The sequence below is a fragment of the Halyomorpha halys genome, unplaced genomic scaffold, assembly GCF_000696795.3.
Source record: "Halyomorpha halys isolate HHAL.00 unplaced genomic scaffold, Hhal_1.1 Scaffold1179.1, whole genome shotgun sequence".
NCBI classification, from domain to species: Eukaryota; Metazoa; Arthropoda; class Insecta; order Hemiptera; family Pentatomidae; genus Halyomorpha; species Halyomorpha halys.
Window position 1 is genome coordinate 209,272 of NW_027113079.1, and position 17,910 is coordinate 227,181.

Genomic DNA, 17,910 nt, shown 5'->3' on the forward strand with positions numbered 1-17,910 from the left:
TAAATAGTTCTTTGAGTGTAAATGATATATTAATGTCTTATAACAACATTAATGTGTTACCACCACATGTTTATGGTTTTGTTGAATTTGTTTTTTAGCAGCCTGAAGATGGGGGAAATCTCCCGAAACGTTGCTGTATGATATGAAATAAACTATTATAGTTTAATAAGGAAGAAATTGTGTCATTCACTAAATCCAGTTAAAGAAGAATTCAAGATTTTACGAAGTATTTTGGACTGTAAGAATTGGATTCAGGATGAATTTGATGATTTAGTGGAGCCCCAAAGCTCAACTCTGTATGTCCAGATAGGCTTTATAATAGTCATGTAGATCAGTCTTTTGTAATGGATTGGCAATTTAGACCGTTTGTCTAGTAAATGTTGTAATAGTCGAAATCGACGAGCAGTTTCCTGTCTTTTAAGTCCTAAGTAACGAATCTGTTCGAAAGGATAAGTGGAGTATTATTAAAGGATACTGTAGGGTAAGAGGTCATGGGCTTACGACGAAGGTTAATTTGGTGGGATTTATTGGAATTAATTTTAATCCTTCAATTTTGGCACCATTCTTTAAGGGTGGTCATGTGGAATTGGAGGGTTTGGAATACAATGTAAGGATCATTGTTCACTGAAACTAGACATGTGTCATCGGCATACGTGGTGAGGATAGTGTTAGGATGGGTTGGGATGTCAGCTATGAAAACTGTATAAAGGATAAAACCAAAGATACTACCCTGAATACACCAGCAGACTGACAGAAGAGGGATGAATAAGCACCGTTGTAATTTATTTGAAATAATCTGCCGGAGAGATAAGAACGGATAATGAGAAAGTATGTTGGGGGTAGGAATTTACGGATCTTGTATAGCAGTCCTGGGTGCCAGACTCGATCAAAAGCCTGTTCTACATCAAGAAAGACACCCAAGGCAGTACATTCCGCGCTCCAATGAAGACGAGACAACATTAACCAAACGATGGCATTGCTGGATAATGGAGTGGGATGTTCGGAATCCAAACTGGTGATCTAGGATTATGTAGTTGGAATCAAGGATGGGATACAGGCGTATCAAGATGAGTTTCTCAAGGATTTTGCCGATGATAGGTAAAAGAGAGATAGGGCGGTAGGAGGATGGGTATTCTGGTGGGTTTTAATGTTTGGGAATCGTTTTGATTATGAATAATTTCCAATGGTCAGGAAAATATATGGATCTGAGTACAGCATTGTAGATGTAGGTGAGGAATATAACAGATTAGACAGTAGTCGTGAGGTTTTGAGTTAAGTTAGTTAAATTTTGTAGTTTGAATTCTTTAAGTTCTCTTTTGAGTTTGTTTGTCAATGTAGTATAATATGTTTTATCTGCTGGGTATCTAGTCCTGTGCCACTTCGCCATTGCTCTGCGTTTTTCCTTTAATAAGATGCGATTGTGCTGTGGCACGTTAGTACGTATGGTATTATTAATTTTGCTGGTCGTTGTGTTGTCGTAAATGCAAATTCTTATAGATTCGGTTAAGTTTTTCATTGCTTCATCAATGTCATGTTTAGTTTTAAGTAGAGTTTTCAAGTTCAGTTTGTTTTCCAAATCATTGCGACGTTTGTCCCAGTCAACTGGTTGATTTATCAATGAGGGAGGAGAGGGCTTAGGAACGAAGCTCGAATGTAAGAAGTAGGGCTCATAACTGGACTGTGGTCAGAGGAAAGGTCATCTATAGATTCAATAATCGTCCGGGAATAGGAAATTTGGGAGGTAATAAATACATCTAGGATATCAGGACGTTTCTTGAGAGATGTAAGCCAATAAGTAGGACTCATAGGCGTTAGGATAGAATAACTATTGGAGGGAGTGACTCGGGAATGGATATTACCATGGGTATTGGATGTACAGCATCCCCATCGTTGGTGTTTGGCATTATAGTCTCCTACAGGAATGAAGCGTGATAGGAATAAAAACTCAAGGTGATTGTAGGAAAGTGAATAACCAGGGGGGACAGTATACATCTGATAATGTTAAGTGGAAAGGGCGAGTTGAAATGATTACAGAGGTTGCTTCGATAGCGTCAGTTGGAGTGGAAGGAACGAGGGAATGGGTTAGGGATTTATGGATGTTGTCTAGGTGGTCTGATCTATAAGCAATGTATCTGTAATGGTAAAAAAAGAAATAGTAATAATAAAAAAGCTTTAAATGGAAAGAATATTCATATAAAATTTTTTCTCAAAATTAAAAGTTAAAATGTTTCTTTAACCCATCATAGTCGAGGATCAAAAAAAGAAAATGTTTTTTTTTTCTTTAATTGTGATACTAATGTCGAAAAATGATTCCATAAACCATGCAGTGTTTATAAAGTAATGGATTGCAAATTATTTACAGCTTGGAAGGAAAAAGAGGGAATGTGATGGGGTATCACTAATCTTCAGATTATAAACTTTAAGTCTCCAATTACCAGTATAAAGTCTTATAAGACCCCTTAAGCTCACCATACTATCTGCGGAAGATTGGACCAAAGATATAAGAATTAATAGTCGATTCTACTTGCCTTAAGTACGCATAAAATATTATGTAGCAATCTTTACCAAAATATAATCTGTAACATTCTTACAAACTACCTACTTTATTAAGAATTATGATTATAAATTAAAAGAGGTATTTCGGGCCATAAACCTAAAACGTTTCATAAAAAAACCGTTACAGCTTCAAAATACAGTACTAAAGTTAGTTGGAATATAACTATACGCCAAACTCACAGAACTTATTTAGATCTAGTCTGTGACAAGGCTAGGGATTTATTCTAGCCGATTTTTAATAATGCAGAAGAATCATTGTAAATGCCATTATAAAAGTGAATCTTTCTTTCCTTCCAGGCTGACTTAAAAGTAATGCAAAATTAAATGTATGTTACTTTATTAAACCTTTATAATTTAATCTATCCATTTATGTTTTCTAAAACATAGAGAGGTGCATTGCACTTTATTCAATTGCATTTTAATTCCATACGGAACTAGAACTCTTTTGGACTAATGGGAATTAAATGCAGCTCTTCATGGGACTCTATCTCGCAGACCGTGTTTTCAATTTGATTATGTTCCTTCCTGATTTCTTGATAAACAACTTTTCAACTATTCAGTTTTCTCTTCACAACGGGGCTTTCTGGTTCTTCTGAGATTTTAACAGTTTCTTCGCTTTGAGCTTCAGGTACTGGAACTTCAATTATTTTTTATTATGAATTTTCTTCTAATTCGTCGTTTAGGTACTCTGTCCTGCTGGCTAATCTACACTCTAGAGATTCAATGTTATTCAGAATTCTGTGCATAATTTCCTCACTTTTTTTTTTCAAACTTCTATTATCATTTGAAAATTATCGGGCTCTTATGAATTATTTGTAACCTCGGCAATAGCTAATGTTTCGTCCTCGAAACAAAAATATTCGGATCCATCCGTTATATATTCTATTTTGTTTTCACCGCTTTTATATTTAATAATTTCATAATTAAAAATTGCTGTCTTAGTTTTTCTTCTTCATGAAAGTTTACCGAAATCTGTTTTGACTGAACCATTCGTAAACCTATCACCAAATTCATCTCTTTTATTAATTATTTTTTGACAATTTTATTATCTTCTTCGCTCGTTTTTTTTTTTTACCTAAATATTCCATTAGAATTAGGAAATTATTCATTTCATCTGATGTGGGCGGCTTTTTTCTTTCCATCTTGAATTATTTTAGAATTAAAACCCGCGGAAATAATATAAACCAAACGAAATATGAGTGTGTCTTTACTGGGCAGTTGAACCCATCATGAGAGACTAAAAAACCAATTGGGTGAAACTGAATTTAAAAAATAAACCCACCTATTCATTATTATTATAATCAATGCTTCATTATTATTTTAATCACTTATTCATTATTATTCCAGTTTATTCATTATTATTATTATCATTACCATTTACACCCATAGTAAAATAAACACCAGGAATATACCACTACATGTACATTAATTGTCCAATAGAAATAAAGTTCAAAACATAAAAACCAATTTATCTGAATCATTTTCAAAACTATAACACCACTCCTTATTGTTTTATAAAAAATAAGCTGAATTACTTTTTAATTACTACTAATTGGTAAACTGGATAGTAAGAGACCGTAAGGGATGACACTTAATAATGCTTTGTACTGTTTCGGGATTTAGTCAGTATGCCAGGATAATCGCTGAAGACCATTATCCAAAAAAAAAGTTAATTAATTGATATAGAATACAGCAAAACAATTATTATAATTGGATTCTTTTCCAAAGGCTTTTGGTATGTTTACCAGTTTACCAATTAAATACCTTTATTTTTATAAAATATTGTTACCATTAATTATATAATATAATAAGGGGTGGTACTCTGTAATATAATAGTAAATAAACTACATAAAGGAACTAAGTATTTATTTACAATTTATTAATAAATGATGTTATTAAAATAATTGAAATGATTCAAATAAATCGTGGCCATAAAATATGATTATTACATTATTACTTATTGCATAATATATACTTAAAGCTGCTGATTTGGGTGGTGTGTGTCGAGGTATGTAGTGATGATGTCTTCGCTATTGGTGTCGTGTTGTTATAACCGTGGGTGTCATCTCAAACATTTGAGTTCCATTTCTGAAGAGCCCTTCTTAGGACTTCTCCAAGTTCATGCTCTTCTCTAGCCCGTCTTGTTACTTCAGTTGCCTCTACCGCTTCAGTATCTTCCCCACTTGATGAAAGTGACGCCCCTTTTTGGAATCCTATTTCTTATTGGGTATAAATTACAACGCCCCCTAGATGAGCGTCTCTGATAGGGGGTGAGAACCCACTGCCAATCACAGGGTATATCGATCTTTACCTGTTAATGGCTTCTGTCCATTCAGCATGAGTGACGCATAACCACTTGGAAGGAACTGTGGTTCCCATGTGTGAAAAGCTCTGGTACTCAAACACAGAGTTCCCCTTTGTTTGTTGAGAATTATCCCTTCTTGGAGAACAGGTATCGGTGCAGATGTGGAATAATTATTTAACGACATATAAATGATAACGGAGTCGAAGGCTTTAGAAAAATTAAAGAGGGAAAGGATTGAAATGTTCTGTTAGTTTATACTGGAATACTTTTATACTTACGTTACAAGGTCTTAGGAATTTTTTTAGCAGAACCGAAACCTGATTAGAATGTATTAAGGACAGAACTTATTATCTTACAAAAACGCAATAAGCACATTTAAGGAGCAACAGGATTGTTTTAACGATGAATTCAGAACTGGGTTGCACCTTTAGACATTTGAAAGGATGGTGATGGGTCTGAAGTCGGAAGCTGTTGTCTAACTAGTACTCTTTTCCAGACTGTAGGAAAAATGGAGTTTTGAAGGGAAAAGTTATAGATATTTAGAAGGGCAGGAAGGATAGCAGGATAGTTAAATCATTTGTCCTGGGATTTGGTCTTGTCCAATGTCATTTCTTCAGGATTTGGGTACTGAGGCAATAGGTTTATCAAGAGTTGCGTAACGGAAGTAGAACTGATTTGGGTTAAATGGAGGTTGAGGAATAGGAAGAGAAAGTGGAAGGATCTGAGGCTCATTCGGAAGAATATTACAGAAAAATAAATTTAGATCATTAGGTAAAACAGAAAGTAATAGGAAGATTTCCTTAGGATTTTCAAGATCTCGGGCATGGTAGAAGACACTGTGGATGCATTAGCATTAGCACTGCGGACTATGGTTTCTAAGGGTTTCTAAAATAATCATTCTGAAGTTTAGTGCACATAAAGCGTTTTCTGTGCCGCGTCTCTTCTTTTCATTTGTTCTGGAATTTCAGTGTTTATCGTTGGAAGGTAAAGGGCTCTGGAGGTGCGATTTGACTAAAAAGATTTGGAGATTGGATGAGAGACATTCCTCTATCTCGTCAATTGATTGGGAGGATTAAATGGGTCCTATAGATCAAAATAGTGAAACAAGTATAGGAATCATAATTTCCTTTTGATAGAGAGTAAGTTTTGATGGAAAACTTCAATGTTAAGGTCTATTAAGGTATCAGTAAACTGAGATTGGAAAGGCGCAATGAATAGATGAAGAGGACATGCTAGTTCTACCAGGTAAGTTTTATCATGTCTAAAATTTATTAGTAGTGTCTTCATAGTCGCATTGCATCTTAGATGTTTGTAATCAACATAATTTAATTCACTTACATGTGGTATACATGTAACATAATTTAATTCAGTTAGTGTGGCATAAATAGATATTTTTTTGTTTATTTATTTTTTTCTTTGCTGACCGCACCCCCGACCATCTTCTCCCATCAGTAATCTACGGTCAACTATCTACACCTCATTCTTAATTCAATTACCATTGAAAATCTGAAGCAATATCAACATTACCAAAAAAGATATAAGTAAAACTCAACGAAACATCGCTAACCATGGCTTGATAGTCTAATCAATTATCCTCAACTATAACCCTCGTTTTAATTCACTTCTCCCTTGACCGCATCTTTATTTTAACATGATTTTTAGTTGATTATTTTTAATAGATAATATGTGACTTACATTCTTGCAGTAGGCATTCATCACGGAAACGGAGATATTGAACTTTTTGTGTTCATAAGAAACCACATAATTTCATCTTGTATAATATTTACTACTTAAATATATACTTAAGTTGTCACTGTAATTCCTAACCTTCTCTCGCAATCCCCAGATGTTTAAGTTGAAAGTTAAAAGGGAGCAACTTACAAAGTTCATATACATTTTTAATTCAAGGGATTATAGGTTTTTTCGTAAAGATTGCATTACTCGTGATAATTTTGGAGCAGTTTAAGTGAGCTGTCCAAAACATATGGACGGGTATGCTAATGTAACCTTTAGTTATCTTTATTAAATTAGATAATTAAGCTCATAAGCCTCTTTCTTCAATAAATTCCCTGTGGGATTATGTTTTCTAATACGTAAATTAATGAACTTGTAATAACATCCATTTTTTGGCTTTGTATTGCCTTGAAATAGTTAGGTTATTGCTTATTACCATTTCATCACAACCATGCTTACTTATTTAAGGGTTATAAAGATAACTTTGCTCTTGAAATTTGTTGATTTTAAATTGTACTTATTATATGTTACTTGTATTCATGCAATTGCATGTTTTGTGCACTAGCTTCGAAATCAATCAAACCTCAACAGAAATTTAAATCATGAGCAAGATCTTTCTATTACAGCCACTTTTATATTGCACTAAATTGGACGTTTACGTATCCCTGCACGAATACATGCATTGTGGGGTTCATTTATTGTTCATTTTTTAACTGTAGGGAGATAGTCCGGGTGGCGGTCAGTAAAGGTATCAAAATAGTAACAAAAAAACTATTTATTGTTAACCAACGTTTCGACCCACTTTGTAAGGCTTCGTCAGGGCTGCCAAATTGAAACAAAGGTGACAACTGAGGAGGTTGAGAAACGGAAAGCGGAAACTTTTGTTAACAACAAATAGTTCTCTTTTACTTTTCTGATACCTTTATTGACTTTCACCCGGACTATCTTCCTACTACTTCTTATGGTCAAATATCTTCTTCTAGTATATTAATTATTTTTAAAAAAATAATCAAACGTTCATTGACATTAAACTGGATTCCTTCTCAGATTTTCATTATTTTGCCTAACTTTTTATTGGTTAGTGCCTATTCCCTATTTCAGTTTTAGTCCTATTTGTTAGTTCTCAATATTTAGCGAGTTTTCTTTTATTCTAACAAGTTATATAAGCTTTCGATGCATTGATATTATGAATTAAACAATAAATTTGAATTTGGCATGCGTTTTTACTGCAAAATTTTGCATAAATTTATTTTTTTAACTGTACGAAAATACGACCTCTACTGACTAAAAACCTATCATTTATAACAAAAACATGGTAGTCTCCACACTTCTTTATTATTTTTACACTCCCTCGTTTCAGCCCACCCCCTCCCCCATCTTCAAGGATCTTATTCACACTTATTACAGCTAAACATTGCTCATCACATTATTGCAGGCCATTCTGCCTTTGCCAATCTTTATCATGAGTCAATTACAAATTATTTGCACAGTTACCCTTATTACAATAATTATTATACAAATTCTATTTCACATAATCACTGATTAATAAAGAAGTGTTGAGACTACATTTTTGTTATAATTAATAAACACATTTGACTCAAACAAGAATTTTCATATATTCAAAAACCTATCTTTGCTGAAAGCCGATTTTAGAATATTGAGTGTCGGTATGAGAATGTACTTCAAATATATTTATTGATACCTAATATATAGACATCTTCTGCCGGTGTACTGAATACATTACATTTAATCCTAACTATAATTAACAGATCTTAATAATCATGATACCAAGATAGTAGTTCCCTTTATTGAGAGCATCCTTTAACTTCCAGTGCTGCTGGCAATTCCAGACACGTTTCAAACACTCCAACATAAGATTAATTTTGGTTTCCTGTATTGAAGGATCTGAGTAGCTTCCCCTTGAAGGGAAGCCAGCGATGGAAGGGAAAGAATGGCGATGGAGTTCAATAAGAGAGCTCGGATAATATTTGTTGTGGGAATGGAGGAGTGTGGAACGGGGTCACCGCAAACCGCTTCGTCCAAAGGCTCTTTGATATTTTAAACAGGCCAACTTCGAGCTTTTTTCATACCACTCTATTTCTTATCTTTTGTGAGCTTTGGCAAAAAATAAGCAAATAAAATCTTTCTGGAACGATCTAATTTAAGTTAGTGATGTGTGTCCAATGATTCGATAATTTAGAATATTTAATCAGACTTAACAATGAATCAAAATCAGACTTATCCATATATATATACTTCGAGAGTCTTCAGCAAAATAGTCTTTGCATCTTCATCTTCATCTTCGGAATAAATGACCTTATCCTTTATATAAGGCTTCATTAGAATAGCTCCATCAATAATAACCTCTTATAAGCATAAAAAACAAATTTTGTAGCATTGCCCTTCTTTATAAAAAGTTATTTTTGATTAATGTTTTAAATTTTTTTTTAAAACAATAATCTTTTAATTTTTCTCTTTCGAACCTTGAATATAAATTTGTTATAACTTTTCCCATTTTTTTTATAATGATTTTTTATAATTTTTTATTTTAGCTAGAATAAAATATAGTACATATTTTTTTTTTATATATAATTTATTATTATACCATGACCATTGCTGCCGAGGCTGTAAAGTATCACCTTGTAAAAGAGCTTCGGCGTGAAATATACTTCACTGCCACTAAATGTACTATCAACTACGACGCCCTGGCCCAAGTAACTCCAAAATATTTTTTTTTAAATTATTCAGACAGTAATCTTTATTTAACAGCTGTTCAACTAACATCTTGTACAGTGCGTGCTACTATAGCCAACCTTAAAAAAATGATCAAATTAGGATATCAAAGAACTCTTAAATGGCATTTAACAACAGATTGGGTTGTCCTCATTGAAATAGTTTGACAGGGATCGAATCCCACATTTTCAAAAAACCTTCCTCTAAAATATCTTTAATTTTGTTAATCTGAATTAATTAACTATATCACACGTAACACACTTCCTAATATGGACAAGAGTACTTCAAGATAGGTGACAGGGCTCTATACTGGACAATGTCAGCTGAAGGAGCATCTCTATAAAATGAGATTGACAGTCTCCAATCTGCAGGTTTTGCAAAAAAGGAAGATGAGATCGCGTATCAGATCATATGCAGATGTAATGCACCGGCCAGGGTATGATTCTTTACCTTTGGATGAGATCGTATCTTAGATCCTAAGCTTTGACGGTTGATCCGTACACGATACCCAGATTTGCAAAAGCATCTGAGCTGCTTTGGACAGAGGAAAGGACGGTGTACAATAGACCCTCAATGGCTGCGGTATACTTTTGCCGGGCTAAAAATAAACCTATCTCACATTGTTAGCACTAATAAAAATGGGTAAATATAAACTATGAACAGTTTTGATCATTAACTTAAGGAGATATGAGAAAAAATCCTTTTTCCAGTTGGAAATCTGGACAGAATATACATTTTCTTAGATGAGTAATATAGACGTATTATATATAGTTGAAAGTTAAAGATTTTATAAACAATAATATTTAACGTAGAAAGTTGTAGCAAAACTGAAGCATGTTTTGTATGAAGTTTTGCTACTTGATAACGTTTGCTCGTCATAATTACAATATAACTTTTTCTAATTTCACTTAACATATCGCACTAGTATTTCTAAAGTGACACAACTCAAAATTCAAGACAACTGACAATGTGACACTCTTGCCTATAGAGGGGGAATAGCATTAAGGCAGCAAGAGTGACACAAGTGCCCTCTGGCGGACAAGCTCTGAAGCTAGGTTGATACAGTTTTGATGATTCATAAAGATATATTTACCAATTTCTTTCATAGTCATAACTCAAAAACACCGATTTTTGAGTTGTGTCACTTTAGAAATACTAGTGCGATATGTATGAGCCTTTTCAGGTGACTACGATTAAACTCATGAAATTATTATCCTTTATATTTTAAATATGGATTTTATAAAAATTTAGCATTGAACTAATGTACATTTTAATAAAATGTTTCATTTTTGTAATTAAGCCAAACTTTTGTAAAAGATAAATGGTAAAATTTCGTAACAAGAAATATTGTTAAATGTATTTTTATGGAAATTGATTAGAGTTGGTCAACTTGCCTCCAGGAAGGTTCATTTCCAAAGGGTCATTTTGAGAACAGTGAGAAAGGTTAATTTTCCAAAATCAGTGGAGGAAAGTATTGGCACAGTGAATAATATAAAAATATATGTTCCATAACGAGTAAGCACTTATTTGAATTTTAAGTAGGCTGGTAGTTAAAGAAGTAATCAAAGTTGTGAGATGCGCACACCGCACCTGATTTTCTTACTTTTGGCCAATGCTATATGCCACCTTTCTTACTTCGGGGCAATACTGGATTCCAACCTTTCCTACTTTGGGCAAATGCTCTATGCCAAACTTTCTTATTTTGGCCCAGTAATCGATGCCAACCTTTCTTACTTTGGGCCAATGCTCTATGCCAACCTTTCTTACTTCGGGCCAATACTGTATTCCAACCTTTCTTACTTTGGGCCAATGCTCTATGCCAACCTTTCGTACTTTGGGCCAATACTAGATGCCAACCTTTCTTACTTTGGGCCAATGCTCGATGGCAACTTTTCTTACTTTGGGCCAATGCTTGATGCCAACCTTTCTTACTTTGGACCAATGCTCGATGCCAAACTTTCTTATTTTGGCCCAGTAATCGATGCCAACCTTTCTTACTTCGGGTCAATGCTCGATGGCAACTTTTCTTACTTTGGGCCAATGCTTGATGCCAACCTTTCTTACTTTGGGCCAATGCTCGATGCCAAACTTTCTTATTTTGGCCCAGTAATCGAAGCCAACCTTTCTTACTTTGGGTCAATGCTCGATTCCAACCTTTCTTACTTTGGAACAAAGTAGCTCTCATTTATGATACCTCAACAAAATTATTTAATAAATAATTAATAAATTATATCTATTATAATTATATATATTTAATACATTATATCTTTACAGTTATTCGTTTATTTTAGAACCAATAACCCTTTCTTAGTAGATTTCTCTTAATTTGTAAAATAATAATTTTACAATAATTATTGCTGTGAAATTTATTGAAAAAATTAATAACGATTTCGGATCCTGCGTAGTAATAATTATTGTATCATTAAATGTAATAATTATTGAAGAACCTTTCCTAAATAGGTTATAACTTACATTTCTTCAAACTTAGTAGCCATAATAAAAGAAAAATGTCTTACCTTTAAGCAAATTAAGATACTTTCAGTTATGACGGAAAAAAGCTTTATCTAAGCTATATCTTTTGAACAATGTTTTTATGCTGAAATATCGCTTTGTAAAACTTTGCAGTTATAAGCTTTTAAGAGGGCTTAGTTTTCTTTCTATTTTTATTTTATTTTTTGTTATTGACTTACCCAGTTGGGGGGTCTGCTAAAACAAGTATTCAGATTATTTTAACCAACTATTAAAAAACGTTAAATTCTAAAAATAATTATAAATCATGACAAGTTTTTCATGGGCTGTATAGCCGGTAAGTAAGTAGAGAGTAAGTTTAGGAGCCTCCTGACGTCCAGCTGCCATGCTATAAATTCCTGAGCCAACAGATAATGGCGAAAGTTCCTAATTACCCTATAAATATAACGAGAGGCTCCACGCTTCGATTTCACCACCCTCTATAACAACCCCTCTCCGAAATCTCGTCGGAGCCCTTGTTAGGGTTGTGCAATATACCTAAAATTAATTAAAATCTATTCCTTATATATTTAAACACATTTAACTTGCCTATGTATTTTTTTTCAATACCCATATAATATACACAAAATATACAATATACAATACCAGATCGGCCTGGTTAATATAAAAGATTTTTTTGTTTAACAATTGATTATGGTGGGAGGGGTTTAGTCCCGTGCAAAATAGATTATTTACAATATAAATATTGAACAATTGTCAATCATAACAACGATTACCATTTCTTTACCACATTTCATCCTTTCCTATTGCATATAGTATTTATCGAGGTGGCTAAATATAATTATTTATTTCTGACTCCAAACAGAGAAAGCAGAGTGAAATAAAAATCCAATGTATATTTACAAAATTATATACTGTTCCACTGTGTATTGTTACTCACTGCCTCCTATGGAGGTGGTTTCCTGAAGGGGAAACTCGCACTATGATTGGCCAAGTTTGTGCTTAGACAATTCTTTGGGCTGTTAAACACGATTGAGAGATACTTAGTGGAAGTCACTAGCTTTTTGTAGATCAGAAGATTCTTCTTAATCTTTATTGGTTCAATAATACATTTAGCAATATTACAATACATAACAAGGTCACCAATTTGTAAAATCAAAGTATTTACAAGAAATAAACATTTCAGTATACTATGTTTGCCTGACGACTGTAGTTATCATTGCGGCAGCGTCGTGTCAGTTGTAAGGCATTTTCAGTGACAACCTACAAAAAGAGCGAGTCCTTATATATTATTTAGTATTTTAAATTCATATCGGTTATATTTCTATATGATTTCAATTTTTTTTTTATTCATCCATGTAATCATTTCAATTTATTATTTCGAATCTATTTATTATTATTTTTTTTAACTTGTTCAAATTCTCAATCTAAATTAAATTATTCGTGTTATACATGTTTTGAATTCTATGGAATCATCGATTCCCTAACATTTGAATAGAGCAATTAAATTTTTAAAAAATAATAATTTTATAATTTAAGAAGCGCTTTTTTAAGCTTATTGGAAACTAGCCTTTTTTGAAATATACAAATACTTACCAAGTTATATTTACCAAAACCAACAATCATGTATTATAAAAGGTTTTTTGGTAGTTGGTACATACCACATTCCAGGTATGTGGTATGTACTCAACATGAAAGCCACCGTGACATGAGGATATCTGGGTTCAATTTCCGGTTCGACAAGTTCAATTTGTAATGCTGATTCGTGTATTGCAAGCAGATAGATATATCACTCTTCCTGTCACTAGTTGAAATTCATACGGTTTCTAACGCAATATGAAAGATGTGACCATCATATATTGTTTATGAAATTTAAATAAATTTAAAGTTTTCAACCAAGGTAGTTGTGGCATGGTGGTTTTATATATTTATAAAATTGGAAACATTAATTTTTCCTGTTATATTCTATATTTATTTGAATAAATATACTTTATCAGCATAATTGTTTAATTAATATAAAATTACTAATATCATCAAATTGGTTGAGAAGATCATCTTTCTTGATATAATATTCTTCATTAAGAAATTTACAGTTTGAAGGCAAATTTTTGGCGTGGTCTTCAGGTATACCGTAGTTTACAAAACTTTTTTATTAATTAAAACTAACATTGATTGTACAGTATGTGCAGTACAAAATTGTACTCTATAATTAAATTATTTATACCTTACGGTGGACATATGACAGATCTAGATGGACAAACATTTTTATTACATTACCGTATCCATATTTTTAAAGCTGCTGATTTCAAAAAAACAAAACAATTTTTACAATCTAAAACTAATAGCTTTTGAGCGAAAGTAGTGAATAGAATTTGATAAAATTTATACCTGATCGTGCTTACACTAATCTTCAATTAATCTACAACGTTGGAGCACCATCAATTAAGCCGTACTTACACTCATTTCCAAATTTTCTCAAAATTTTAACTAAAGAGGTTTCGACCATATTGGGTCGAAATCGAACAGCAGTTTATAAATTATAGGCGTGCTAAGAGAAAAGTTGTATATTGGTGTATCCATCGAAGACTCTTCTCCGAAGGCTAACAGATTTGAAATGTATCTATCAATGTAGCTAAAATTGATTAGATCAAAAAAAGATTCATCAAGTTCCACTTCCAGTTACCAACAGTTAAAGGAGCAGTGACTTATAACTAACTGAGGAGAAATCCAACCTCAACCCTAAGCCAGAAGCTTAGGCTGCAGCAAGACATCCCGTTATAAATCATATATTTATCAATCCTATTACTGGTATCACTTCGCTTTTATTTTTTTTTTCTCTTCGTCCTTTTTTAAATTAACTTTTTATTACCCCATTAGTGGGCAATTGTTTGTTATGTTAGGTCTACGAATGTCGTTATTTTTGTTATTAACCTTACTTTTCTCTTTTATTGATATTTATTATTTCTATCTATTTATTTTGTCTTAATTTTTTACTTCATTTGTAACATTTTATATAGTGTTTGGGATCTTTTTTGTTTGAGTATAGTCCCCCCCCCCCAATTAATTGTTAAAACAAAAATGTAACTTACATTAGCCAGACCAACCAGTCCGATCTGGTATCAAATAAATAACAAAAAAATAGATTTTTTTTTAGGATTTAATGGCTTCCGTCCTTACAAATCAAAAGTTTCTCTTCTTCCAACCTTAGATAGAAGTTTTGCAAAAAATAATAATTAAAACTTTCTTGACGATTCATATTCTGATACTAGATAAAAATAAACCTAATCAATCATGAAAAAAAACTTTCTGGGTAATGATGAGGGCTTACTTTAACAGTATTTAACAATAAAAATTCCAATATTTTGCTGGGAAAGGAAATAAATCGATGTAGTTAAACTGTTAAATTTTAATATCTGAATTTTCAGTAATTATATTTTTAAAACCACTTGCTTAAAATGTCTTTCATTTACTATTGATACCAATTTTTGTATGTTTTGATGATAATTCACTCAGAAAAATTCACAGCTCATTCTCTGGTCTACACAAACCGGTTAGCACCAGCTAGGGTCATCACTTCATTCCACTTATGATTTGACTTAATGAAAACGATTTCTAGCACCTTTCAATAATAATAGAAGCCTCACAGACTTCTAGTAGTATTGATTTATTTATTGAAATAAATATTTATTTATAAAAATAAGTAATATATCAAATACAAGCACACAAGAAATTGTTTTTGTCCAACTAGATCAGCCATCTGGCTTACTGGATGACATTAAAACTAGATACCTCCCTCCTCCAATTTCTTACCTACTTCTACCACCATCAAGGTGAAGTTACAAGCTCACACCATAGAACGGATGAAAAACAACATTGCAACTGCCTTCATCTCATTGGATCGTTGCCAAGCCTTCCAGAGCGTGTCCCACTCGCTGCCCAGTGGTCGCCATCAAACATCGAAACGCAATGGTAGCAGCCTAAGCCGACGACATTGGAGTCTACGCCTCCAGCATGAGAGCTGAACTGGCCCTCCACCATGCACATGCCGCTTCTGCCCCCATTGTAGCTGCTCTCAAGAAGGATGGCATCAGAGTTAACCCAGCTAAGACGGATGCCATCATAATGTCAGAATGTCCAGAAGGGCAAGAAGAGCAGGCTACACCAACGGTTCGTCGTGGATGGTGAGGGTTGGAATATCTCCAACAACATCCTCTACCTGGGCGTGACTCTCAACAGGCACCTCACCTTCTCAAGTCACGCCAGGGAGAGAGTAAAGCTGGTCCGGCAGAGGCGCATAGGCTCTACCACTTTCTTACTTCACAACAGATCGCGCTACGCCTGAAACTCAAGATATACAAGGCCATCATACGTCCGACGCTGCTCCTTTGTGTCCATTGTGTACCACTCTTGCAACACCTCTACAAGGCTACGCTCTTGAAACTGTAGAGTTTCCAGAACTCCCTCCTGAGGCGAATAGTCAGAGGAACTTCATTCCAGCGGGCCAGGAACAGAGTAATATGTGAGAAGCTCCAACTCCTGTCTACGCCGGAATTTATAGGCCGTAGGCACATCAAATTCTTTGATGGGCTAAAAGTCTGTTGCATTGAAATCCTTTGGGAAAAAGAAGTAAACTTTGGAGTGAACAAATGTAAACTAAATTATTTAAATCGAATTCCTCTTGTATTCAATCCTTACAATCCAAAATCCTTCGTAAAATCCTCAATGCGCCTTTCTTTGTCACAAATAAAATCATACATAAAGACCTTAATGTTCTCTATGTAACCGATATAGCCCGAACCAGATATCACTCCTTCCATTATAAACTCTCTAACCACTCAAACCCCCTAGTTTCTAATCATGCATACTCTTCCATTCCTAACAATACTCCGAGGCGCCTGAAAAGAAGATGGCCACAAGACCAACTAATGTAAAATGTCATTAGAGTGCTACCAATGGGTAGTTTCTCTACACGCCTGTAACACTCCAATTTAACTTAGATCAGATTTACTAAATGTATTATAATGTACAGTTGTAAATAGCAATAAATAAATATTATAAAAAAAATACTTATTTAAAAGTTCGGTGCTAAATAATATTGGACCATATGTGTTGCTCCTCAAAGTCTATAGACCAAGGTTGAACTATCGATGGAATCACAACCACAGTATACTGGAGGCAGATTCAGTTTAACCTTCAGTCGTCATTAAAGTGTTTGTAGTGTTAAAAGTCAAAGGCCAAAAGGGAAACAAAGGCAGGCAATTAAAAAGCACTTGAAAACGAGGACAACCAAGAGAAAGAAAAGGTTGATAGTGTCTCTCTGAGTACAATCTCAGCACCCGTCAAACCAGATATTCCATTTAAAATACCGTCAAAAGCCTGCAAACAAAAACAGCTATGAAACCGATAAAAGTATATATAACAATCATTGGGACGGGTATGAGTCTTATGGAGATTATCAAAAGGCTAGTACCGTTCCACTGGTAATGTTATAGGATTTTTGAACGGTTTCAAAAATAATCGGGACTAGAAATACACCCAACGATAAGTTTCTCTAATCAAAAATTTTATTTAAAAGGCCCTAAGAACATTTTAGACTACATACACAACTAAAAATGTAGATTAAATTTTAAATTATAAAAATCACACCAGAAATCTTATACTTCACATTGCTTATATAATTAAAATTATGAGAAAATTCATAACACATCAATAAAAAACTTAAGTAATATAAATATAAATTATAACAAAACAAAATATATAGTAAAAGTAGTATAGAATACTGCAACATACAACAATACTAATCAACAAATAGGTTTCAGAGATCTTCAGGGAGAAGATTAAGCGTATTCCATTAAATTACAAAGTAACCATACGAATTGTTTAAATTAAGGACACTTCCAATGTATTTCAAGTTTTTTAATTGCATAAGGTATTAAAAATGCGAAGTAATTATTGGGTAACCATATCTCATTTATCACTTCACAATTTTTGAGAAATAGACAATATATTTAATGCACAATTTGTTTTTATTTAAACATATTTGAAGGTAAGCATAAAGAGATATAAATAAACATATTTAAGCGTATAGTAGTGTAATCTAATGTAGAAAAAAT

General features: G+C 33.3%; 2 protein-coding genes across 4 annotated transcripts in view; one reads left to right on the forward strand and one right to left on the reverse strand.

Annotated features, from left to right (window-relative positions):
• Nucleotides 1-6,809, reverse strand: part of LOC106688694 (uncharacterized) — a 13,433-nt gene extending 6,624 nt beyond the window's left edge. The window contains exon 1 of one of the 3 annotated variants that reach the window (XM_014433272.2): nucleotides 6,689-6,809. Coding sequence is in view for 1 of the 3 variants with exons in the window: in XM_014433271.2 (XP_014288757.1) it covers nucleotides 6,557-6,573 (17 nt within the window). In the remaining 2 variants the exon portion in view is untranslated. Of the gene's footprint in view, nucleotides 1-6,556 lie in introns of all 3 variants that reach the window. The other 2 variants (XM_014433273.2, XM_014433271.2) reach the window with 2 other exon arrangements.
• The window catches only part of GABA-B-R2 (gamma-aminobutyric acid type B receptor subunit 2), a gene marked incomplete at its 5' end in the record, with an annotated part of 146,850 nt that overhangs the window by 8,623 nt on the left and 120,317 nt on the right, over nucleotides 1-17,910 (forward strand).